Source organism: Rhea pennata, chromosome 26 (genome assembly GCF_028389875.1).
Source record: "Rhea pennata isolate bPtePen1 chromosome 26, bPtePen1.pri, whole genome shotgun sequence".
NCBI classification, from domain to species: Eukaryota; Metazoa; Chordata; class Aves; order Rheiformes; family Rheidae; genus Rhea; species Rhea pennata.
The window spans coordinates 2,268,574-2,290,645 of record NC_084688.1 but is presented as its reverse complement, the minus strand read 5'-3'; the positions used below and the strand labels follow the sequence as shown (position 1 = coordinate 2,290,645).

Here is a 22,072-nt window from a genome sequence, read left to right as displayed (position 1 = left end):
AAACCGCCGCCGGGCAGCTCCGCTCCGCCTCCTCTGCGCATGCGCGCTCTGGAGCGGGTCTTCCGCCTGCCCACAATGCTTTGCGCCCGCTTCCGCGGCGAACATGGCGGCGCTGGGCGGCGGCAGCGGCGGGCAGTGGCGGCAGGGTGAGGGCCGCCCTCTCCGCGGCGGGCGCTGCCGTCCTGGAGCTCCCCCGGGCCTGTCGGCTCCATGGCGCTCAGGCAGTCCCGTAGCCGCGGGTGCTGGTCCAGGCCCGGGGGCGAAGAGGGCGGGTCTGGGCCTGGTTCCGCTCCCCCCGGCTCCGTCCCGGCCTCTCCTTGGGCCGCTGTCCTGACCCTCCTCCCGCATCCAGCCCTCGCCTCTCCTAGCTCGTCTCTGGTCCCCTGTGGTGGACCTGAGGCTGGAACACGGGCCCTGACCCCTGCCCGTGTGTCCCTTCTCCGCAGGTTGGCTGCCCGTCCTGCAGCTCATCCGCCACGGCTCCAAGGCGGTCACTCGGCACTGGAAGGCCATGCACTTCCAGCGCCAGAAGCTCATGGCTGTGACTGAGTACCTGGCCCCGAAACCGCCCATCCCAGAGCAGTGCCTGCCCCCCAAGAAGCAAATAGTCGAGGAGGTAATTTTTTCACACTGGGCTGCTGTCGTTGTGCAGTTGTAGGCCTGTCTGTTCATGGAGATCTAGTGGCTTCACAGGCCCTGTATTAGCTGGGCTCGGGGGGCCACTGGCACCAACTAGGTGCTGTATATACCTTGGCTAGCACAGCCCTGCTGAGGTGGTCAATCTGACTGACAGTCTGCTTGAGAGCTTCCCTGGGTGCTTACAGCCCTTCTCTGTTGTGTGGGTGGCTATGAGGTGCCCCAGAGCATGCAACCAGGAGCAGATCGGCCCTGTCATGTGCACAGTGGATCCGACTGCAGGGTTGGAGTGGGGAGAGGCCTGTGGCTCCTCTCTGTCCCTGTAGCTCATCAGGCTGGAGAGACAAGGCACTCCTGCTTGAGGTCCTGGCAGTCATGTGCTGGCCTTGCTGCTTGCTCCCTTCAGGATGACGGCTACGTCAGGCTGTTACGGCGGCAGGTGGCAGAGGCGTTCCGGGATAACAGGATGATTGTGGTGTGTCAGTACAACCCTATGGCCAACGAAGACATGCTGCTCATGAGACACTATCTCCGGAAGCACAACATCGAGGTCAAGTTTTTCCTGAATGAGGTATGGGCAGAACTGCGGTGCAGCTGGGTGTTTTGTGCTGCAGTGTGGCTCTGCATGGGGTCTGCAGGGCTGAAAATGAGCCTGTTTGTTTCCCCTCTGCCTTCTGAGAGCTTTCTCTCCCTAGATTGTCAGACCTGTGCTGTCGCAGTCCAAGTACAAGAATCTCCTCCCTCTCTTTGTGGGACGCAATATCGTGCTGGTGAGCCCAGAAACCAAGGCGAAAGAGATGCTGCGGGTCTTGAGGAGCGTTCCGCAGATCAACCTCCTGGGTGAGAGCCTCCTGCTGTTCCCTGTGTCCATCAGCTGGCGCCGAGCTCAGGGCTCTAGTGTGCTGGTTGGGGCGGTGGGAGATGGTCCCTGCTGCAAGGGCTTATACAAAAATAGGGATGGGACGGGGCGGGGGGCTGGGGGAAGGAACGCAGGAGGACTGCAGCGGACTTGTGACAAAAATCAGCGGAGGCACAGGTGTCTTGCGTGCAGTTTGGTGTCTGTTTCCTGGTCCTGCTACGGAAAGCGTCTTGTGAGACTGGAGTGCCTGGAGCGTCGACACTAACGAGCCTTTCTTGATACAACTGAGAACGGTGAAATGCCTCCAGCTTTAGTGCCTCTCAGCCAGTCGCTCATCCTCAGTGGGGTCTGCTCCTCTTTTCCAGGTGCCTGCATCGATGACACCATCCTGAGCAAGAAAGGAGTGGAGAACTTTGCCAAACTGCCCTCTCTGGAGGCTTCCCAAGGGCAGACAGTGGGCGCCCTGGCCCTCCTGCCCTCCCAGACATGCTCCCTTCTTCAGCGTGGCTCTGTGCGCCTCACGGCCCTGCTGGATGAGTACATTAGACAGCTGCAGGCTGGGGCTGAGGTGACACCTGGGAGCCCAGGAGGAAACCCAGCGAAGCCGGTGCCTTCCCAGAGCTCTGAAGCCCATTGACGCTGGCTCCCCGATTGGGTCCCGCATATATGGGGGCCAGGAGTCTGCTCCTTCACCAGGCTGCAGTTGGGTGGTTGGGAACTGAAGGTCTGGTCCTGTGTCACATCCGGGAGTGGGACTGAGGACAGTAGCGGGGCACTGCGATACCACCAGCCTGTTTGGGGAGCCCCATTTGCGCAGCCCTTTCCTCTGCTCCCAGCTACTCGCACCGCTGGTGCGTGGGAGCGACTCGTTGTGTTTTGAGTGCCGTGCTGTGGCGGGGGCCGCGGTTGGAGGCGGGGAGCACAGCACTTGCGTTGGAGAGTCCTGGGAATCGGCTGGAGTAGGCAGAGCCCAGGCAAAGACTGTGGCTGCTGCTGACGTGGAAAACATCTAGTCTGCATGCACAGAAACACTCTGAGCAGCGCCAGCCAGGAGCTGGGAACTGTTAGGCCCTCGGCGGACCTGGCAGCGAGGGCGAGGAGCGCTGTGACGCTCCCCGGGAGCCGGGGCAGAGGCTCAGTGCTGGCTGAGCTCTGTCTCTGCGGAAGCCATCTCTCTTCCAATAAAGTGAACCATTTGGCGTTAAGCACTCCTGAAGGCTGGACTCACCTTAATGTTGGCGGGGGCGGGGGGCTCTTCCTGCCCTGAGTTGCCACCTCTGGGACAGGCTGATGGGGGTGGTCCTGCTGCGGGGGTTTCTGGCTCACCTGTGATGGAGGGACAGGCAGAGCTGCTGTATCAGGACAACTCTTCCGCACACACGGCCTGTGTTCTACCGCTGCCCTCAGTCCGGTGTGAGGGGGGAAGCCCAGAGGGCTAAAGCAGAGCTCTGAGCATCAGCGACCACTGAAGGCTGCAACGTCTGCCCTGGGGTCTCTGTGGGGTGGGAGCCCACATCTGTCTCCTGTGGGGTGTCAGCCCTGTGCGTGCCAGCAGGCTCCGCTCCCAGAAGTGTTGCGGGGTGGGTGAAGGAGCTTGCCCAGACCGAAGCAAGGCCTTGGAGCTTGCTCCTGCGCGCTGGGAGGTGAGCAAAGTGGTGTTTCAGAAGTTCACTTTTCCAGCAAGCCTCTTCCTCTGGGCTGGACCAGCTGGAGGAGGAGCCTGGGGTAGACGTGGCACAGCAGAACTCGGGGGGCAGACAGGCGTTTCTGGTGCCCCAAATCTCTGGTGCAGAGAGATAAAGCAGAGGAGAGGAAAGGCATTTTAAAGGGTGGCCTGGGCCACGTCCCTTGTCCTGTGGCTCATGCAGTGCTGGTCTCCGGCCAAACCTGTGTCGCTCAGGGCTGCTGAGTGCGAACGCCTGGCGGGGAAGGAGCGTTTGCCCTCACCCTGCTTGCGCCGGGGCGGGGGGCTGCTGCACCCTGCCCGGGGGGCTGTACGGGGGCCGCAAGCGCCGCTGCAGTGTTTCTCCCCCGGGCTGGGCGGGCAGAGGTTTGTGCGGTGCCGCGGGGTGGGCGCCGGCCCCCGTTCCCCGCCGGCGGCCGGAGCTGTCCCAGGTACCGGCGGCCCGAGCGCCGGCCCCGGGCGGGCGGCGGGGCCGCAGCCCGGCGCCCCTCGCCGGCGCGGGGGGCGATCCCGGTGCCCCCGCAGCACCGGGCGCTGCCGGCTCCGGTCCTCCACGGTGCAGGGGGCAGAGCCGAGCGGCGCCTCCGCCTCCTTCCGTGTTCCGGTTCCTGCAGCCGCCGGGCAGGATGCGACCGGCCCCGGCGAGCCTCCCGCTGCCCGCACAGGTGAGGACTGGGCACCGGTACCGGCACCGCGGGGGGGCGGGTGTCTTCCAGCCCCGCGGCCCTTTGCAAGGGCAGCCGGCCAGGGGCGGGGGTGGGTGGACACCGGCATGAGGCAGACGGGGCGGCCGGGCTGCGCTTTGCCCCATGCGGGGGGAGCGGGGGGAGTCTAGGGGGCACCGGGCTGGATTTGCCCCATGCAGGGGCGCGGTGGCGGAGTGTGGGGGGGCCGCGGCGCCGTGCCCTGCCCGGTGCAGGTAGCGGCTGGGCCCCCCTGATGGGGGCTGCGGTGGGGTGGGGGGGCGGCTCAGCCGGCAGACCCCCCCCCTCTCCCCCAACCCGCCCCAGGCACCGGCCCCAACCCACCCCCTTGCAAGGGGTCAGCCCTGCCCTCTGCCCCTGGCACCCCCCAGGGCTGCGGTGGGGCTCTGCACTCCCTGCCAAGCTAAGCAGGTTCAGGGAGGGTCCAGGCTGGGATGGGAGACCCCCCCCCGGTTCTTCTCTATAAGTATGTATGGGGGTAAATCCGGTCTGGTTCCAGCAGGGTCCCCCCACCACGAAGAGCGGAGCCCCTGGTCTGTAATTATTCCCATCGCCAGGAAGAGATGTGTGGTGTCGTCTTTATGTTGTGGCTTGGCCACCGTCCCAGCAAGTTGTGCTTGGACTGGTAGCTACAACAGAGGCCGAGTGGCCGGGACACCTGGCTTCTTCGTGCAGCCCTGAGAGGCAACACTGAAGAAGTGGAGAAGAAGCTCCCCCATGCCTCAGTTTCCCTCTTTAGTAAATGGGAGGAGCAAAGGGGCCATAAGGAAATGCCCTGCCCCAGAGGCAGCTGCATCCTGCCCTGATGGGGGGTTGGGGGGAGCAGCTAGGCATGGAGCACTTGTGCACCCCATCGCTGCATTTCAAGCCGACCCCTTCGCCCCAAAACAGGGGAAGAAATGAAAGGAAGCAGCTCTTCACATCTGGCGTATATTTAGCAGCGGGGCTGTGACGGCTGAGTGGGCGTGCAGAGCTGCCAGGTACCGAGGTACCAGGCAGAGGGGAGAGTGTGGCGGGGAGGGGGAATCCTGCCTGCCTCTCTGACCGGCCGTGGGTCGCACCCTGGCCGGAGGAGCCTGTGCGGGAGACAGGAGCGTTGCTGGGCCTGGGTTTTGGGGCAGGACACATGATGATTTCACCGCGGCCCAGCAGAGTTTTGCTGGGGGAACGCAGCCTGCGTCATGGCTGGGGTGGGTCCTGTGCAAACGCCCCCCAAGCAGGGCTAGTCGAGACCCCTTTATGGCGCTGGGCGCCCGGTGCCCCCCTTGCGCATGGGCCCGCCTCTGCTCCGACGGCAGGACAGACCGGAGCTGAGCCAGGCGGATGCGCCCCAGCCATGTTGCACCGGCCGGGACCGTGCTGCCGTGGGGCTGCCCCATGGCACCCAGTCCATGGGGCGCCTGGAGCGGAGCCATGGCATGGCAGGGGCTGAACTCTGAACCTGCAGCTCCGGCACTGCCAGGCGGGCGAGGAAGGGCCAGATAGCAAAGGCGAGATAACGCTGGGTGGGTCGAAGTCTCCACCTCATGGAGCAGCTTCTGGCTCCTGGTGTCAGAGCCACGTGTGTGTGGGGGGGGGCAGGAGGAGCCCCTGGCCTTTCCGGCAGGGGAAACTGAGGCACGGGGCCAGGCGAGGCACTGCCTGGATGCTGGCGCCGAGGTCTCTGATCAGAGCAGGAAAAAAGGAGCTTTGTGCAAATGGGTGAGCTCGCTGGAGGAGGATGGACCCCAGCGGCCGCCTGACGTGACGTCCCCTCCTCGCAGAGGGTCCCACCGCCCGGGCCGTGACGGCCCGGCTCCGACCCGCCAGGCGAGCCCCCGCGTCCCGGCCCCGCGGACCTCCCCAGCCCCCTCCGCTCGCCGGCCATGGGCAGCCACGAGAAGGACCCGGCTTCTCCGAGAAGGGCCCCGTCGCGCTCCAACAGCACCGTGTCCTCCAAGCACAGCAGCGTGCAGCAGGTCGGGGGCCCCGGGCTGGGTGGGCACAGCAGGATCCTGCTGCTCCGGGAGGGTCTCTGGGCATTGCCCGTGTTGTCCCCTGCGTCCAGGCTGGCGTGGGGTGCCGTGGGGCCCCAGGGGGGCTTCACCTCACCTTCCTAAGGGCAGAGGACCCCTGTGGTAGCACGCTGCCTCCCGGGCCAAGGGCCACCCCATGCTGACACCCCTTCCAGCAGGGCTCGGAGAGCTGGGAGCTGGTGGACGACCTGCGCGCCCGGGGCAGCCCGGGCCAGGAGCCGGAGCGGCACGAGGGATACCTGCTCAAGAAGAGGAAATGGCCTCTGAAGGGCTGGCACAAGGTAACAGGGCTGGTGGGCATCGGGGGACGGGCACAGGGCAACCAGCCAAAGCTCCCGGCATGCGTTGCGCGTGGGCACTGTGCCCACGGAGTTTGGATGCCTTGATGGGTGATGCAGGGACCGTCTAATGATCTGCTCTCTCTGCCCCCAGAGGTACTTTGTGCTGGAAAAGGGCGTCCTGAAGTATGCCACGACACCCCAGGACGTGAGTATGGGGCCAAGGCATCTGTCCAGCCTTCCCATGGGGCTCAGGGTGGGAATGATGATGTCCCCCCCGATGATGTCCTCCCCATCCCCCTACCCTGTCAGACGGGCTCTCCGGGCTCCCCCAGGTCCTCAAGGGCAAACTGCATGGCTCTATTGACGTCCGTCAGTCTGTCATGTCTGTCAACAAGAAGGCGCAGCGAGTAGACCTGGACACGGAGGAGAACATCTACCACCTCAAGGTACCTGCTCGGGGGCGCTGCCTCGGGGCCTGGAGCTGGGCCTGGGGCCAGCGGTGGGCTGGGGCTGGGGCGCTGGGTTGTTCCTCCCCAAATTTGCCCTCTCCGCTGCAGATCAAGTCGCCGGAGGTCTTCAGCAGCTGGGTGAGCAGCCTCTGCTCCCATCACCAGGGCGAGAGGCCCGACCCCCTCGCCGGCCCCAGGGGGGGTCCTGCGGGACGAACCCCCGCCACGTCGCAGGTCAGCATCTGCTCGGGGTCACCGTCCCCTCGGGTGGGGGACGGCATCCGGGGGTGGCGTTTCCGACGGCAGCCCCGACGGCGCCGCGTCCCCTCTCCTCCAGGGCTCCTGGACCCGGATGCTGCCCTCCGGCAGCGCCCCGGCCCTCTCCGCCCTCGCCAGCTCCCGGGACAAGGTGAGCGCGTGGCTGAAGGACAGCGAGGGGCTGGAGCGCTGCTCGGCAGGTGAGCGGGGCGGGCCGGGGGCGCGCGGGGCCGGGGCCGCCCTCTCCCAGCCCCCTGACGGGGCCTCCACTCCCAGAGCTGTCCGAGTGCCAGGCGAAGCTGCAGGAGCTCAACGGCATGTTGCAGAGCCTGGAGTCCCTGCACCGCATCCCCTCGGCCCCCCTCATCTCCCACAGCCAGGTGAGCGCGGCCGCCCCGGGCACGCGGCCGGCGGCCCGGCCCCCCTCCCGCGCCGGCGGACGGCTCTAACCTCCCCCCTCCTCTTCCTCGCAGCCCTCGGCCGCCACGGAGAGGCCCAAAAAGGGGAAGCGGACCACCAAGATCTGGTGCACCCAGAGCTTCGCCAAGGACGACACCATCGGCAGGGTGAGGCGGGCGCGGGGCAGCGGCCCCCACCCCGAGCCCAGCAGCCCCGTGCGGCAAGGGGACCCGTGGCTTTAGCCCACCCCTGTGGCCCGGGGGTGGGGGGTCCGGGAGGGGCGTGCTCACCCCCCCCCCCCGGGTCCCCTCGCAGGTGGGCCGCCTGCACGGCTCGGTGCCCAACCTCTCGCGCTACCTGGAGCCGTGTCAGAGCCCGCTGCCCTTCAGCCTCCCGCCCGAGTACAGCCAGCTGCAGAGGAGCTTCTGGACCCTGGCCCAGAAAGGTGGGCCGTGCCGGGTGGGCCGCGCCGGGCCGGTGCCGGGGTGCCGCGCCGGCCAAGCCCGACCGCCCGCCCGCCTCTCCCCGCAGTGCACGGCTCGCTCAGCAGCGTGGTGGCCGCGCTCACGGCCGAGAGGGCCCGCCTGGAGGAGACGCGGCGGGTGCTGGACCTCCAGCGCGCTGTCCCCTGCCCGGGCGGCACCAGGAACGCCGGGGTGAGGTGCCGCGGGGCGCTGGGCAGAGCTGGGGCCCGGCTTTGCTGGAGCCGGGGCTGTTAGTGTTGTGTTGCCGGTGGGTGAAGTGAGTTGGCACGGTCTCAGCCTAGTGCTGAGCTAACAGCTGGGGTGAGCAGTCGGCAGCGGGGGGTTTCCCGGGTCCCCTTCGGCCGGGGGGACGTGCTAGGGGGTGGAGGGGATCCCTGCCCCCCAATTTATCCCAGCCTCTCCCCGTCTCCGCAGGCTGCTCTGCCGAGCCTGGAGCCCCGGGATGGCCTGCGCCGCTTCCACTCCCTCTCCGTCTCCTCCGACACCACCCTGGACTCCTTCGCCTCGCTGCACCCCGACGAGGTCGGGGAGGAGCCGGGGCGGGGGCGGGGAGGGGGGCACAGGCCCGCAGCCCCCGGGGATGACGCGGGTCCGTGTCCCCGCAGCCGGACGCGCTGCCGGCCAAGGGCCGCGAGCAGCAGCTCTCGAACCGCAGCATCGTCTCGCTGGCCGACTCGCACACCGAGTTCTTCGACGCCTGCGAGGTCTTCCTCTCCGCCAGCTCCTCCGAGAACGAGGTGGGGCGGGGCTAAACCGTGGGGGCGGGGCTAAACCCAGGGGGTGGGGCTCCACGGAGCCCCGCCCGACAGCACCCACTCCCCCCCCTCGCCCCCCCGCCGGGGCTGCTGCCCTTTCTAGCGGTTCATCTCTCCGTTCTCTCTCTTTTCCCGTCCCCTTCTCCATCAGCTGGCCCAGAAGCCACCGTCCCCCCCGGTCCCTGAGTCCCCCCCAGTCCCTGCGTCCCTCCCGGTCCCCATGTCCCCCCCAGTCCCCATGTCCCCCCCGGACCCCGCGTCCCCCCTGGCCTCCCACTGCCCCCGCTTGCAGGGGGCTCGGGGGCTCCCGTGGCTCTGAGCCCAGCGAGCGGGGGCTGCGGGTGCTGCTGGTGCCCTCTCCCGCCGCCCCTGCTCCCTCCGCCTCCCCAGCCCCTGCGCTCCCGTACGGACCCTGCTCCTCCGCCCTGCCCACACCGGGCGCCCCAGCCTCACCCGGACGCCTGGGCCCCTGCCCGCCCGCCCGCCCTGGCGAGGCGTCCCTTGCCTGGTAGCAGACCCCGCTGCAGGCCCCCGTCGGGGCTCACCCCTACGCTGACCCCCTAGCACGGCCTTGTGCCCCCTCCCTACACCCCTCCCGCCCTGCCATCGCCAACGGGCCCCTCTGTGCCGCCGTCCCGCAGGCCTCGGATGACGAGTCGTGTGCCAGCGAGGCCGCCAACAGCATCGCCGAGGACACGGGGGCCGCCTGCTTCCAGAGAGGTACCGGCCGCGGGGGCGAAGGGGGCGGCGGGGCGGGAGCGGCGCCCCCACCCACTGCCCCGTGTCCCGCAGCAGGAGCAGCGGAGCCGGAGCTGCCGCCCCTGCAGCTGCCGGGGCCGGGGGCCCCGCGCCGGAGCTGCCTGCCGGCGCCCCACGTGCACGCGGGCGACGTCAGCCTCTGGAACATCCTGCGCAACAACATCGGCAAGGACCTGTCCAAGGTGTCGATGCCGGTGCAGCTCAACGAGCCCCTCAACACGCTGCAGCGCCTCTGCGAGGAGCTCGAGTACAGCGGGCTGCTGGACCGCGCCAGCCGCTGCCCCGACCCCTGCCAGCGCCTGGTACGGCCGCCCCCCCCCCCCCCCGGGGGAGGGGCCGCGGGGTGCCCCGCCCTCTGTGGGTGGGGCTGTAGGGTGCCCCGCCCTCCGTGGGAGGGGCTGTAGGGTGCCCCACCCTCCGTGGGAGGGACCTAGGGGCACCCCGTCCTCTGTGGGTGGGGCTGTAGGGTGCCCCGCCCTCCGTGGGAGGGACCTAGGGGTGCCCCGCCCTCTGTGGGAGTGGCCTAGGGGTGCCCCGCCCTCCGTGGGAGGGACCTAGGGGTGTCCTGCCCTCCGTGGGAAGGGCCTCGGGGCGCCCCGCCCTCCGTGGGAGGGGCCTGGAGTGCCCCGCCCTCCGTGGGAGGGGCCTGGACTGCCCCACCCTCTGTGGGTAGGGTCTGGAGTGCCCCACCCTCCTTGGGAAGGGCCTCGGGGTGCCCCGCCCTCCGTGGGCGGGGCTTCGGGGTGCCACACCCTGCTGTGGGAGGGGCCGAGGAGGACCCACCCCCAGTGGGGGGAGGGTCAGCGAATGCTCTGCACCCATGGGGAGGTGCCAGGGGTTGCCACACCCCCGGGGGGGGAGGAGACATCGTGTGCCACGCCCCCCTCAGTGGGAGGAGCGACGGGTTGCCCCACCCCCCCCACCCCGGCGTGGGGGTGACGGCGGGGGGGGGGTGGTGCCCTGCCCACGGCCAGGTCTACGTGGCGGCTTTCGCCGTCTCCGCCTACGCGTCCACCTACTACCGGGCGAGCAGCAAACCCTTCAACCCGGTGCTGGGCGAGACCTACGAGTGCGTGCGGCCGGAGCGCGGCTTCCGCTTCGTCAGCGAGCAGGTGCGGGGCCGGGGCCGGGGCCGGGGCCGGGGCTGCGGCGCCCGGGGACCCCTGCCACCGCCTTGTCCCTCTTTCCAGGTTTGCCACCACCCGCCCGTCTCCGCCTGCCACGCCGAGTCTGACAACTTCGTCTTCTGGCAAGGTGAGCGCCGCGGGCTGGGCGGACGCGGCAGGGAGCGCGGGCAGGGCGCGCGGCGGCCTCACCCCCCCCCCCCCCTCCCCCAGACATGAAGTGGAAGAACAAATTCTGGGGCAAATCCTTGGAGATCGTCCCCATGGGCACGGTGAACGTCCGGCTGCCCAGGTGAGTGCCGGCCCCCGCGCTCCCGCCGCCGCCGGCCCCGTGGCCACGCCGACGGTGCCCCGACTGCCGCCCAGGTCCGGGGACCACTTCGAGTGGAACAAGGTGACCACCTGCATCCACAACGTGCTCAGCGGCCCGCGCTGGATCGAGCACTACGGCGAGGTGCTCATCCGCAACGCCCGCGACGCCTCCTACCACTGCAAGATCACCTTCTGCAAGGTGCGGGGGGGGGGGGGGGGGGGGGGGCTGCCCGTGCCCCGCCCACCCTCCTGGCCACGCCCCGCGGCGGGCACAGGCTCCGCCTCACTCTCATTATGCCCCTCCCCCAGGGGCCCGCTTTGTTCCCCAAGCTCCGCCCGCCGCCGTAGCTCCGCCCTCAATGCGCTTCCCCATATGGCGCAGCCCCGCCCACCATCCTTGGCCACACCCCTTTTGCACTGGCTCCGCCCCCTCCACCCACCCAGGATCCCGCCCGTCATGCTGACCGCCTCCTTTGCACCCCATGGCCCCGCCCCCCCTCCCACTCGGCCCCGCCCCCTCCCACTCGGCCCCGCCCCCTCCCCTCCCCGGCCCCGCCCACCCCGCCGCCTCCCGCAGGCGCGGTACTGGGGCTCCGGCGTGAACGAGGTGCAGGGCGCCGTGCTGAGCCGCAGCGGGAAGGTGGTGGAGCGCCTCGCCGGCAAGTGGCACGAGGGGCTCTTCCGCGGCCCGGCCGCGGGCGGCCAGTGCGTCTGGAGAGCCAGTAAGGAGCGGGGGGGGGGGGGGGGGGGTAGGGGGCTCGGGGTGGGGTGGGGGTCTGGGCAGGGCCGGGGTGCTCAGACCCCCCCCCCCCCCGGCAGACCCCATGCCCCGCGACCACGAGAGGAACTACGGCTTCACCCAGTTCGCCCTGGAGCTGAACGAGCTGACGCCCGAGCTCAGGCGGGTCCTGCCCGCCACGGACACGCGCCTGCGCCCGGACCAGCGGTGAGCAGCGCCCGCCGCCGCCGCCGCCGCCGCCGCCGCCGCCGCCGGGGCCGCCCGGCTCGTTACAGGGCTGCTCTCCCGCCCAGGTACCTGGAGGAGGGCAACGTGCCGGCGGCCGAGGCGCAGAAGCGCCAGATCGAGCAGCTGCAGCGGGACCGGCGCCGAGTCATGGAGGAGAACAACATCACGCACCAGGCCCGCTTCTTCAGGTTGGGCACGGGGAGGGGGGGGGGGGGGCTGATGCCCCGCGGCGGGGGGCCGGGGCTGCCCCCCAACCTCCCCCCCCCCCCCGGGCCTCACCCCATCGCCCCGCTGCGCCAGGCGGCTCACGGACGCCGGCGGCAAGGAGTCCTGGGTCACCAACAACACGTACTGGAAGCTGCGCCTGGACCCCGGCTTCGCCCACCTCGACAGCGCCGTGCTCTGGTAGCCCGGGGGGGGGGGGGGGGGCGCTGAGGCCGCCCGGCTCGCTGCAGCAGTGACGCCCTTGGCGCCCAGCCCTGCCACCCCCCCCCGGCTGCCTGCTGGCAGGCAGCAGCGGTGCCTGGTGCTGCCAACACGGGGCGACCCTGGGATCGGGCGAGGGGGGGGGGGATCGGGGTCACTTTGCCTGTATTTAAGCAAAATTGTCGGGGTGGGGGCAAATTGGAGGATGGGGGAAGCACAGCCAGCACATTTCCCCCCCCCCCGACCCGGGGCAGAGCCTCGGGGGGCACTTGGGACTCTTGGGGACAGGGGCTGGCAGTGCCCCCCCCCCAGGGCACAGGATGCCTGGGCCCCCTGGCTGGGGAGCCTTTGGGGGCAGGGGGGGGGCAAGCCGCACTGGGCCGGCCCCAGGGCACCCGCGGGCGGGCAGCCCCCTCCTGCCCCCTCCCCCCCGGCCGTGCACACAGCGCCTGGCTCCAATAAAGGGTGCAAAGAGCTCGCGAGTGCCAAGAGCTTCCTTCCCTGCTGGTGTCCGGACGCCTGGGCCCCCTCTGCTCTGCAAGGTGGGGGGGATGCAAGCCCACCCTTAGCACGAGTCACCCCCCCCAACCCCGTGCCTCAGTTTCCCTCCCCGCTTGCCCCGGGGTAGGCGAGCGAAGAGGTGCCACCGTGAACCACAACGTCCCCTTTATTGCGAGATATGCGGCTGCCACCCCCCCCTCCATGCCCAGGCACACGGGGGGGGGGGGTGGTCAATAAATACTTCAGCATCACCCCCCCCAAAACAAAAACCCTCTAAAACCCACCGACAACAAAATCCTGAACAGAAAAAGAAAAAAAAATTATATATATATATATATAATAATAACCCTCCGCAAAAAATCCCTCCCGCCCTCCATCCTCCTGCCGGCGCCGCGGCCGAGCGGGCGCTGACCGTCGGCTGCCTGCAACCCCCGGGACACGGGCCTTAAACGGGGGGGGGGGGGGTGCGTTTTGGAGGAAAGGGGATGAAGCGCAGTCCCTGCCGGGGGCCGGGGGGGGGGGGGGTGCGGCTCAGGTGCCGTAGAAGCCGTAGTACCCGGCGCCGGGGTCCTTGTCGCAGAGGTCGCCGTTGCGGGCGGCGGGCGGCGAGCTCTCGCCGCTCGAGGGGCAGCGGGGCGACACGCGGCGCCGCTTGCACTCGCCCTCGTAGAGCCCCGAGCCGGCCGCGTCGCCCGCCTTGGCGGTGGGGGGGGCGGGCTGGCCCCGGGGGTCCCGGTACCACCCCCCCGGCGGCGCCGGACCGGCCTTGGGGACGTACTGCGCGGGGCTCCAGGTGCCCGGCGCCCCGAACGCCCCCGGCCCCTCGCCGTAGTAGGGCAGGGGCGGGTGGGCGGCGGGCGGCAGGGCCAGCGGCTTCGCCCCGTAGGGCACCAGTTTGCCGCCGCCGTAGCCGCTCTCGTAGGCGCCGTACTCGGCCGGCGCCTGCTGGGGGGCGAAGTACCAGCGCGGGGCGTCCTTGGGGGGCAGCGGCAGCGGGGCGCCCCGCTCGCCGTTGTAGTAGCGCCCGGGCGGCAGCGGGTACTGCTCGTGCAGCAGCGGCTGGAAGCGGGCGCCCGGCGGCAGCTGCTGGCACCCGGGGCCGTCCGGCGGCGACGGCGTCAGGCGGTCGCCCTCCGAGGCCGCGTACATCCTGGGGACACGGCAGGGCTCAGCGGGGTTTGGGGGGGGGGTCATTCCCCCCCCTCCCTCCCCGGGACCCGTGGGGGGCAGGGGGGGTACTCACGAGTCAAAGTTGTCCCTGAAGCCCTTGGCGAAGGGGTTGTGGTCGATCTTCAGCTGGGTGATCTGTTGTGGGGGGGGGGGGGGGCACAGAGCGAGGATGTGGGGCGCCGGGGCGGCTGCCGCCCCCCCCTCCCCAGCCCTTCACCCTCGAGCTTTCCCCATCCCGCTTCAGTCCTTCGCTCGTCCCAGATCCCCCCACGCCGAGGTGCTGCCGGGGCCGGGGGAGGCCGAGAGCGGCCCCCATCAGACCTGATCTGGGCGGGGGGGGGGCTTTGCCACCCTGGGGCGTGCTGGGGGGGGGGGGGGAAATGGGGGTTGCAGTGATGCTGGGGACTGGGGGGGGGTGCCAGTGGGGTACCAGGGGCTTCCAGGATGCTTGGAAGGGTGCTGGGAGGGGGGGGTACCAGGGTTTTGGTGATGCGGGGGTCCTCGGGGTGCTGGGGGGGGGGTCGTACTCACGTCGGCATTCTGGTAGGCAGTGACAGCGATGAACTGGGTCTCGGGGAAGGTGAAGGTCTGGGTGTGGGGGGACTGGCCGGCCTCCTCGCCCTCGCCCTCCTTCACCTCCGTCACGTGCAGCCGGGGCTGGTACTTGTGCAACGACTGGAGCACGATCATCTGGGGCAGGGGGTGCACCGGGCGGTCAGAGGGGGGGCATGCCTGGGGGGGGGGGAGCTGGGCTCTGCAGGCATGGCATGGCACGGGCTGGCATTGCACGGCACGGCACAGCACGGCACGGCACTGCACCTGCACGGCGTTGCACGGCCCGGCCCGTACCTGCCCGACGTTGTTGGAGGCCCCCTTGTTGTTGGTGAGCTTCAGCTTGCCGAAGGAGACCTCCTGGCGCATCCAGTGGGCGCCCGTGTTGGGCGAGTCGGGGTGCAAGTAGAGGCGGTTCCCTGCGGCAGAGCACCCCGCGGTCGGCGCCGGGCCGCGCTCCCGGGCCGCGCGGCCCCCGGGGTCGGCTCAGGACGTGGGGCTGCCCCGGCCGGCAGGTGCCTGGGGGGGGGGGGGCCGTACCTGGCATGTTGCCCTCGGCTTTGCCGCACTGTACCCACTTGCCGCCCTGGTAGCGCCAGTGGTGCTGGTCCACCAGCACGACGTCCACGCAGACGTTGTAATGGGCCACGGGGTTGAGCCCCGAGAGGCTGAAGCTGAGGAACGGGAACATTCGCCTGGCGGGGAGGGGGGGGGGGGGACGACAGAGGTGCAGCAAGTGTCACCCGTGGGGAAACTGAGGCAGCACGAGCGCCGGCCCCTCCTGCCGCCCGCGAGGTGCTGAATGACCCCGGCAGCTGGGGGATGCTCTGCGGGGCCGATCCCCCCCCCCCCGGCATCTTCCTCCCCCTCCCCGAGCACCTTCCGCTTCGGAAACCAACACCGCTGCTATTTCGGGCTGAGCACCAGGCTGCGCCAAGGGCAGGAAGGGGACGGGATGGGGGGGGGGGGGGCACCGTGCAGCCCCGGGGCTGGATCTGCCCCACGCGTGCACCCGTGTGCCAGAGCAGGGGCGACCCCGACCCAGGCCCTCGGAGTGGGAGATCTGCCCCCAGCTCCTTTCCTTCCTCCTTTTCCACCACCGGCCCCAGTAGCCCCAGTTGGTCCCAGCTGCCAGCTCAGGTTGGCAGCTGGGAGAGCAGAGCCTCATGCCCCAGCTGGGGACATCGATTTGGGGCATTAACCTCCCGCACCAGTGCTACTGGCCCGCACTGGCCGCTATAACTGGTCGTTTTGGCACTTACCGAAGCCTCTGGCTTTTGGAGATGGAGGCTGGAAGCTGCCCCCCCACCGCGGGTGTCAGCACCCGCAGATGTCACCCGTCTCCTGGCCCCACTGGCCCCGCACAGCACCCGGTGCGGCGGCAGCGACCCCCACGATGAGCCCACGCTGTCACCGGTGGGGAACAGCACTGACGGAGTCCGACCGGACAGACGGGCACACGGACGGACACGCACCCTGGCAACGCCGCACCCCGAACTGCTCCTCCAAGCTTTGCATGGGTGGGAAGCGAGTGCGAAACATCGGGGTGGCGGGGGCTCAGCCCCGGTGAGAGCGACCAGGATGGACAGACGGACGGACGGGCAGGCGGACGGTCAGCCTTGCCGGCAGCCCGGGCGCGCTGCCTGGCCCCGGGCGGTCGCAGCACCGCGGCAGAGCCCGGCCGGGGGTCCCGGGGCGCCCTCGCCCCGCGGAGCTCCCGCCTCAGCCCTCGCAGCGCCAACCACGAGGCCACGCAGCGTTTCCCCGCGGGGCGACGCCGGGAACGGGGTTCCCTCGGCAAATCCGGCCCCGTGCAGAGACCGGCGAGCTCGTGACGTGGCTGGCGGGCTCCGGCGCACTAAGCGCTGGGGGACGGGAAGGATCCCAGGCGCTGCCGGGCGTCCCCGGGGTCCCTGCGGTGCCAGGGGTGCCGCCGGCTGGAGCAGGTACCCCGGGGGCAGGAAGCGCCGCTCGGGGCCGGGGCCACTCGCGCCGGGGAAGGCGGCATTTGAAGACGAGCGGAAAGAACGTGCTCAGCCAGAGCTGGGTGCCGGTGACTCAAAATTGCCCTCGCGCGAGAGGCAAAGAAAAAGAAAGCGGAGGCCAAGCCGAGGAGCATGTGCTCCCCGGCGAGCATCGCGGCGGAAGGGGAGGCAGGCGCCCGGCCCCGGCCCCGGCCGCGCGCGAGCCGAAAGCGCCCGGCCCCGGCAGCCCGCGGCGCGGGGACCCTGCGGCGGCCGGCAGCGCCCGCCCGCTCCTGCTCCCCGCGGGCTGAAATTTCACCTAGAGCAAGCGGCGGCTCCGGCTCCCACGGGCTGAGAGGGAGGATTTAAAAAAAAAAAAAAAAAAAAAAGAAAAGAAAGAAAAAAGAAAAAGAAAGAAAGAAAAGAAGAAGGAAAAAAAAAGCGCGAGAGGTTTATATGTTAAAAGCTGCTTCGGTGCAAACCGCAGGGCTCAGCCGGGGCACTCGAGGGCGGAGGCGAGGCCCGAAACCACGCACGCCTTGCGGTTATTTCTAAATCCGCTCGCGCTCCCGGGGCCGTTTCTCGGGCAGGACGCAGCCCCCGGGCTTGGGCCCCCGAGCCGGGAGGTGCCATGTCGGGGTGCAGGGAGCCCCGGCCCACCGAGCCCCCAGCGCACCCCCGAAGCTGGCGGGCGGCTCTGGCTTCTCCCTGCTTTGTATTTTTGCTTCTCGGCTCTCGGGCAGCCCCGTACAACCCGATCAGCTCGGTGGTCTGCTGGGGTAAATCGGGACAGCTTCGGGGGCTGGCCGAGCCCCCCGGGAGAGCCCGGCTCGGACACCCGCCTGCAAACCCTGCGCGGGGCAGGGAGCCACGTCCTGGGGAGGGCGGGGGGGGCTGCCGGCTTCCTGAGCCACCGCAGGAACCGCGGCCGCGTGGGAGATGGGCACAGCCACCTGCCCCCGGCCCCCGCGCGCGGCGCCTCCGGCTCTGCCAGGAGAGGAGCAGCGGCGGCGCTGGGGGCGGCGGCGCTGGGGACGGCGGCGCTGGGGACGGCGCCCTGCCGAGCCCCTTCTGGGGCAGGAACGCCGCCGGCCTGGGCGAACCAGCCCTGCGGCCACCGCAGAGACGAAAGCAACCAGCGCGTCCCCCAAATGCAAAACCGCGTCCCCGTTTCCCCCAAACGCAGTGACAAGCCGCTTCCCCCCAAAAGGCAAAGCCGACCCGTGCACCCGCCACGAGGCGAAGCCGAACCGTGTGCCCCAAAGGCAAAGCCAAATCTCTGTTTTGCCCAAATGCAAAGTCAAGCCACTTCCCCCCAAAAGGCAAACCCAACTTTTACGTTCCCCCAAAGGCAAAGCCAGCCCCCGCGTACCAAAAAGGCAAAGCGAACCTGTGCATCCCTTCCCCCCGAAGCAAAGCTACCCCGACCTCCCTCCTAGGTGCAGAGCCAACCCCTCTTTCCCCACAGAGGCAAAGCCACCCCCTGCATCCCCCCGCAAACGTGAAACCAACCCCTGCTTTGCAGTGAAACGCAGAGGCAGGAATTCCCCAGGCCCTTCGCCCCCGACCGCCCGCGCGTGACGACGAGTCCTCGTGGGGTTTCCGCAGCGATCCTGCCCCCGGCGGGGCGAGCAGAGCCTCGAAGGCTGCGGCGGGGCGGAGGAGGCATGGGGGGCGCGGGTGAGAAACCGGGAGGGAACTTTTTTTAGCTCTGGCAGGCGCGGGCGAAGGACGGTGTGGGCATCGGGGACAGCGGCCGGGGGACGCGCGCCGGAGCCGAGGGGAAAGGGGCAGGAGCTGGGCAGGGAGCGCCTCGGTGCGGGGGGACCAAGGGGGTCACGGTGCGAAGAGCAAAATCCCCGCTCCAGGACCTGCAGCATCGCCTCCCCGCCGTGAGGCTGGGCTCGTCCCCGCAGCCGTCCTCGTGCTTTCGGCATTGCCGTCCAGCCCCGGCCCCCGCTGCCACCGCGGCCCCGGCACGGCCACCCCGCGCCCCGGCGACCCCCGAATCCCTGGCGGTGCGGGACTTCCCAGCCCCCCGCGCACCGTGGGCACCGTGACCGTGCGCACACCAGGGTCAGCCTCTGCCCCGAGCCCTCGCTTGGGGTTTTTCCTGCGTTTCAGCGGTGCCACAGCCAGGCCCTGCGCAGAGGGTTTTGCAAGCAGCAGCTCGGGTCTGGGGAAACGGATGTTTTGCAGCTCTGAGTTTGATGACTCCTAGGGGCTGAGCTCGCCCCAAGCCCCCCGTGAGCCTCCCCCGGTGCGGGGCCATTGCCCGGGGACGGAGCTGGGAACTGCGGAGGGCAGTGGGGAAACGACGGAGCGAATTTCGGCCGGTTTCTGTACGAGCTGAGGTGACTGCAACGCAAAGCGCACGAGAAAGAGCCGCGTGGGGTGCCGAAGGCGCCCGGCACCCGCTCCGCCGGCCCCGGGGCGGCGTGCGGCCCCCCCGTCCTTGATGGCGACGGTTTGCTACTGAACGGCCCCGAGTCCAGCAGTGGCGGGGGGGGGGGGGGGCGGGAGGATGGGGGGAGCCCCCGGGAGAGCAGGCCTGGGAATACAACGCGGCAAACGAACCGGCCCTAACGCGTTTAGACTTCGAACACATTAAGCAGGTTGGTTTCAGGATCGAAGTGACACCGTCTGCCTCGGCCAAGGAAGGGAAGGGGGAAGGATGGAGGGGGAGAAGGATGGAGCGCGGCTGGCAGCCCCCCGCCGAGCCGCCTCGCTCTCCGGCGCGCCGGCCCCGCGGGCGCGGGAAAAGCTGCCGAGAGCAGAAAGAGCCCCCGGAGTGGTGGGGTGGGGAGGGGGGAAATCACTCGAGCAAGATGAGAGCAGGGATGATTTTTGCCAGCTGGAGGAAGCGAGCCGAGCCTGGCACGCGCCGCACACCGGGGCGCCCGGGAAGCGGCTCCCCAGGCCCCAGCCCCGGCTCTGGGCTGGATCGGCTCCCCCTGCCCCTCGTCGCCCCGGGGGCGCGAGGCCGAAGGAGCGGTGCCAGCAGCAAAGCCGGGAGCTGCAGATCCGAACGCCGCGCACCAGCCCTATTCACGGACCCTGGCACACGTTCAGTTCCCTTCTCCGGTTCGGGGAACTCGCAGCCCACGAGAAGCCAGGGAAGGAGGCGGCGCGGAGCCGGCCAGCAGGTGCCTGGCCTGGGGCGTCACCGCCAGCCGCCCGGGCACCTGAGCGCTTGCAGAAATGTCCCCGGCCGGCTGCGCACGGGGGACATCAGACCTCTGCCCGTGCCGGCGGCGCATGGGCCGCTGGGCTGTGATTTGGGGACGGTTGTGGGGTGGGAGATCTCCTTCCCGGCGGGAGGAGACGGGGTGCAGGGGGGCTCTGGGCCATCACCCGCCGCACCGCGCTTGGCGGCTGGCGGCGCCTTCCCAGGCCCCAGCTCTGGGTTCTTGCTACTTGTTGCTGCTCCGAGCTGCAGATCCGGCCCTTGGTTTGAGGCCGGATAAAAGCTGCCTCTGGGCCGCCCTGCGCGAGGGTGATATCCGAGAGAGCCTCCGGGCGCAAGCAAACCCCACTGGCACCAGCGAGTGACCAGGGTCCCCTAAACCCTGCCCAGATCTGGGGGGTCCTGACCGCAACACACATCGGGGACAGTCCCAAACTGGGAGCCCCAAACACGTCCCCCAGCACCTGCCCTGGACACAGGCTCCTGTCCCCCTTCTTGCATCAAGCCTCAACTCCCCTGGGAAGGGAGTCTCGGGGGGCTGTGCTCCCCCACCCGTGTCTCCCTGTGCACACAGAGGGATCTCCCCCACTCACACGGGGATGACCAGCGCCACCCCCCTCACACGCCCCCCCCACCGGGGACCCCCAGCCCTTTGGGGGGCTCTAGGCAGGACCGGCCCCCATAGCAGCTCGCACGCGGCAGTGCCAGCGGCCCCCGGCCGGTTTTGGTCTCGGTCTCGGAGCGGCCGAGCCGGTGCCGCCGTTCCCCGGCTCCCCCCGGCTCCCCCCGGCTCCCCCCGGCCCCGCTCACCTGCCCTGCTTGGTGATGATCATCTCGGTCTGGTGCTTGTGGAACTTGGCCCAGAGCGGGTAGTTGTTGAGCATCACCTGCACCTTGCCGGCCGCCCGGTAGCCGGGCAGGGCGCAGAGCGGCCCGGCACGGGGGCACAGCGGCGGCGCCCCGGGCGCGTAGGCGCCCTCGGCGCCCGCGTACAGCTCGGCGCCCGCGTAGCCCTCGCCCGCCGCAGCCGCGTAGCCCGGGGCGGCGGCCGGGGCGGCGGCGGGCGGCGGCGGCGGCGCCCGGTAGGGCGGGCAGGGCCCCAGGAAGCGGCCGCCGAAGCCGGCGGGCACCACGGGAGCGCCGAAGGGCAGCGGCGGCGCGCCCGGCTCCGGGCCGCCCGCCTCGCCGTAGTAAGCGGCGGCGGCGGCGGCGTCCCGGGGGCCCGGCGGCTCCTTGGCGAAGCTGGCGGCGCCGCTGAGCATGGGGACGGCGGCGCTGGGGGCTCCCGTCGCCGGCTCCAGCGCGCCCATGGACGGGCGGAGGGGCGCCGGGCCCCGCTCAGCCGCTCATGGGGCCCCGGCGCCGGCTCCCCGCGGCGGAGCCCCCCGGAGCCGGGCGCGTCTCAGCGGCGCCCGCCGCGCCGCGCACCCGCCGCCCCCTCCATGCCCCGGGCGGCCCCGGGGGGCGGCGAGACGGGGCGGAAAGGGGAAAGCAAGGGGGGGGGGGAGGGGGGGGCAAAAAAGAAAAATTAAAAATCCCCAAATGGAAAAAGTCCCAAAAGTGCCGTCGGGGGAGCGGTGTCGACGTGGGGGAGGGAGGCGCCCGTCCGGCCTGCCCGCGCCGCCGGTGCCGGTGCCGGTGCCGCCGCGCTCACTGCACCTGCCCCATCCCCGCCGCCCCGCGCCTCTTATCCAAAGAAGCGGCTCCGCGCCGGGAGCCCCGCCCGGCCCCGCCGCCCCGCCCCGCGGAGGCGGCCGCACCGGCGCGGCCCGGCCCCGGCCCGGCCCGGCCCGGCCCGGCCCCGGCCCCGGCCCCGGCCCCGGCGGGAGGGCGCGGGGCGGGGCCAGGCGGGGACACGGGGAGGCGAGGGGCGGGGGGGGGGCCGGGGCCACGGGGTCACCGCAGGGGTTGGGGACGCGGGGACCTGGGGGACACAGGGGACATGGGACGTGATAGGGGATATGGGGGACACGGGAGGGGAATGGGGGCATGGGGGGGACCTGGGGGATATAGGGGACACAGGAGGTGATGGGGGACTTAGGGGACATGGGGGACAGAGGAGGGGGACGGGGAACATGCCTGGATACAGTGACATGGGGCGCTGAGGGGATGGGGATGTGGGAGGGGCCAGGGCACAGCGGACAGGGGACACAGGAGAGGATGGGGACGCAGGAGGGGATGGGGAACAGAGCACACAGGGAGGGCTGGGGACTCCGGGGGGAGGGATATGGGGACACCAGAGGGGTCCGGGGACACAGGAGGGGGCAGAGTCTGCACACATAGGAGTAACCGGGGTGGGGGGGACAGGGCAGAGAGCTGCTCCTGCCCGTATTTTGGGACCATACATGGAGCAACCGGGTAGCACTGAACACTGGGGTCCACTTAAAGCCCCCTCCTCCCAGGCCCCTCAAAAAAAAAGGGGGGGGAGAACCTGGCCTTCCCCATATTCAGCCCCCCTTGCTCCCCAGCACTGTGGTGGATGCAGCCGGGCGGTGGCTGGGGGCCCCACGGCCCTGCGCCCGCCTGGCCCCCGTGCGTCTCCCGCGGCCGGGCTGTGCGACGGCTCCGTCCCGCCAGCTGTGACC

General features: G+C 70.3%; 3 protein-coding genes across 6 annotated transcripts; 2 read left to right on the top strand and 1 right to left on the bottom strand.

Moving 5' to 3' along the window:
- Window positions 1–90: 90 nt before the first annotated feature.
- On the top strand, window positions 91–2,703 carry MRPL10 (mitochondrial ribosomal protein L10). Its single transcript, XM_062595722.1, has 5 exons — window positions 91–146; window positions 447–616; window positions 1,043–1,207; window positions 1,332–1,476; window positions 1,861–2,703. The coding sequence occupies exons 1-5, from the start codon at window positions 104–106 to the stop codon at window positions 2,130–2,132; spliced, it is 795 nt and encodes a 264-aa protein (XP_062451706.1). The 5' UTR covers window positions 91–103; the 3' UTR covers window positions 2,133–2,703.
- A 1,082-nt stretch (window positions 2,704–3,785) lies between these two features.
- On the top strand, window positions 3,786–12,105 carry OSBPL7 (oxysterol binding protein like 7). Of its 4 annotated transcripts, XM_062595590.1 has the most exons (23): window positions 3,786–3,844; window positions 5,647–5,841; window positions 6,054–6,179; window positions 6,331–6,384; window positions 6,512–6,625; window positions 6,737–6,862; window positions 6,966–7,086; window positions 7,163–7,266; window positions 7,360–7,452; window positions 7,601–7,730; window positions 7,817–7,941; window positions 8,185–8,292; window positions 8,376–8,507; window positions 9,167–9,245; window positions 9,318–9,586; window positions 10,259–10,396; window positions 10,475–10,538; window positions 10,622–10,700; window positions 10,775–10,862; window positions 11,298–11,442; window positions 11,540–11,666; window positions 11,753–11,875; window positions 11,988–12,105. In XM_062595590.1, the coding sequence occupies exons 2-23, from the start codon at window positions 5,749–5,751 to the stop codon at window positions 12,094–12,096; spliced, it is 2,547 nt and encodes an 848-aa protein (XP_062451574.1). In that variant the 5' UTR covers window positions 3,786–3,844; window positions 5,647–5,748; the 3' UTR covers window positions 12,097–12,105. The 4 variants fall into 4 exon arrangements, with proteins under 4 accessions (XP_062451574.1, XP_062451573.1, XP_062451572.1 ...); XM_062595589.1 differs by having other exon boundaries at window positions 6,057–6,179; window positions 9,167–9,586; window positions 10,775–10,919; XM_062595588.1 differs by having other exon boundaries at window positions 9,167–9,586; window positions 10,775–10,919.
- Window positions 12,106–13,083: 978 nt separating this feature from the next.
- TBX21 (T-box transcription factor 21) lies at window positions 13,084–20,797 on the bottom strand. The gene is made up of 6 exons (XM_062595704.1): window positions 20,298–20,797; window positions 14,877–15,031; window positions 14,634–14,755; window positions 14,316–14,474; window positions 13,858–13,919; window positions 13,084–13,764 (listed from the first exon to the last, which is right to left on the bottom strand). The coding sequence occupies exons 1-6, from the start codon at window positions 20,795–20,797 to the stop codon at window positions 13,146–13,148; spliced, it is 1,617 nt and encodes a 538-aa protein (XP_062451688.1). The 3' UTR covers window positions 13,084–13,145.
- Window positions 20,798–22,072: the final 1,275 nt, after the last annotated feature.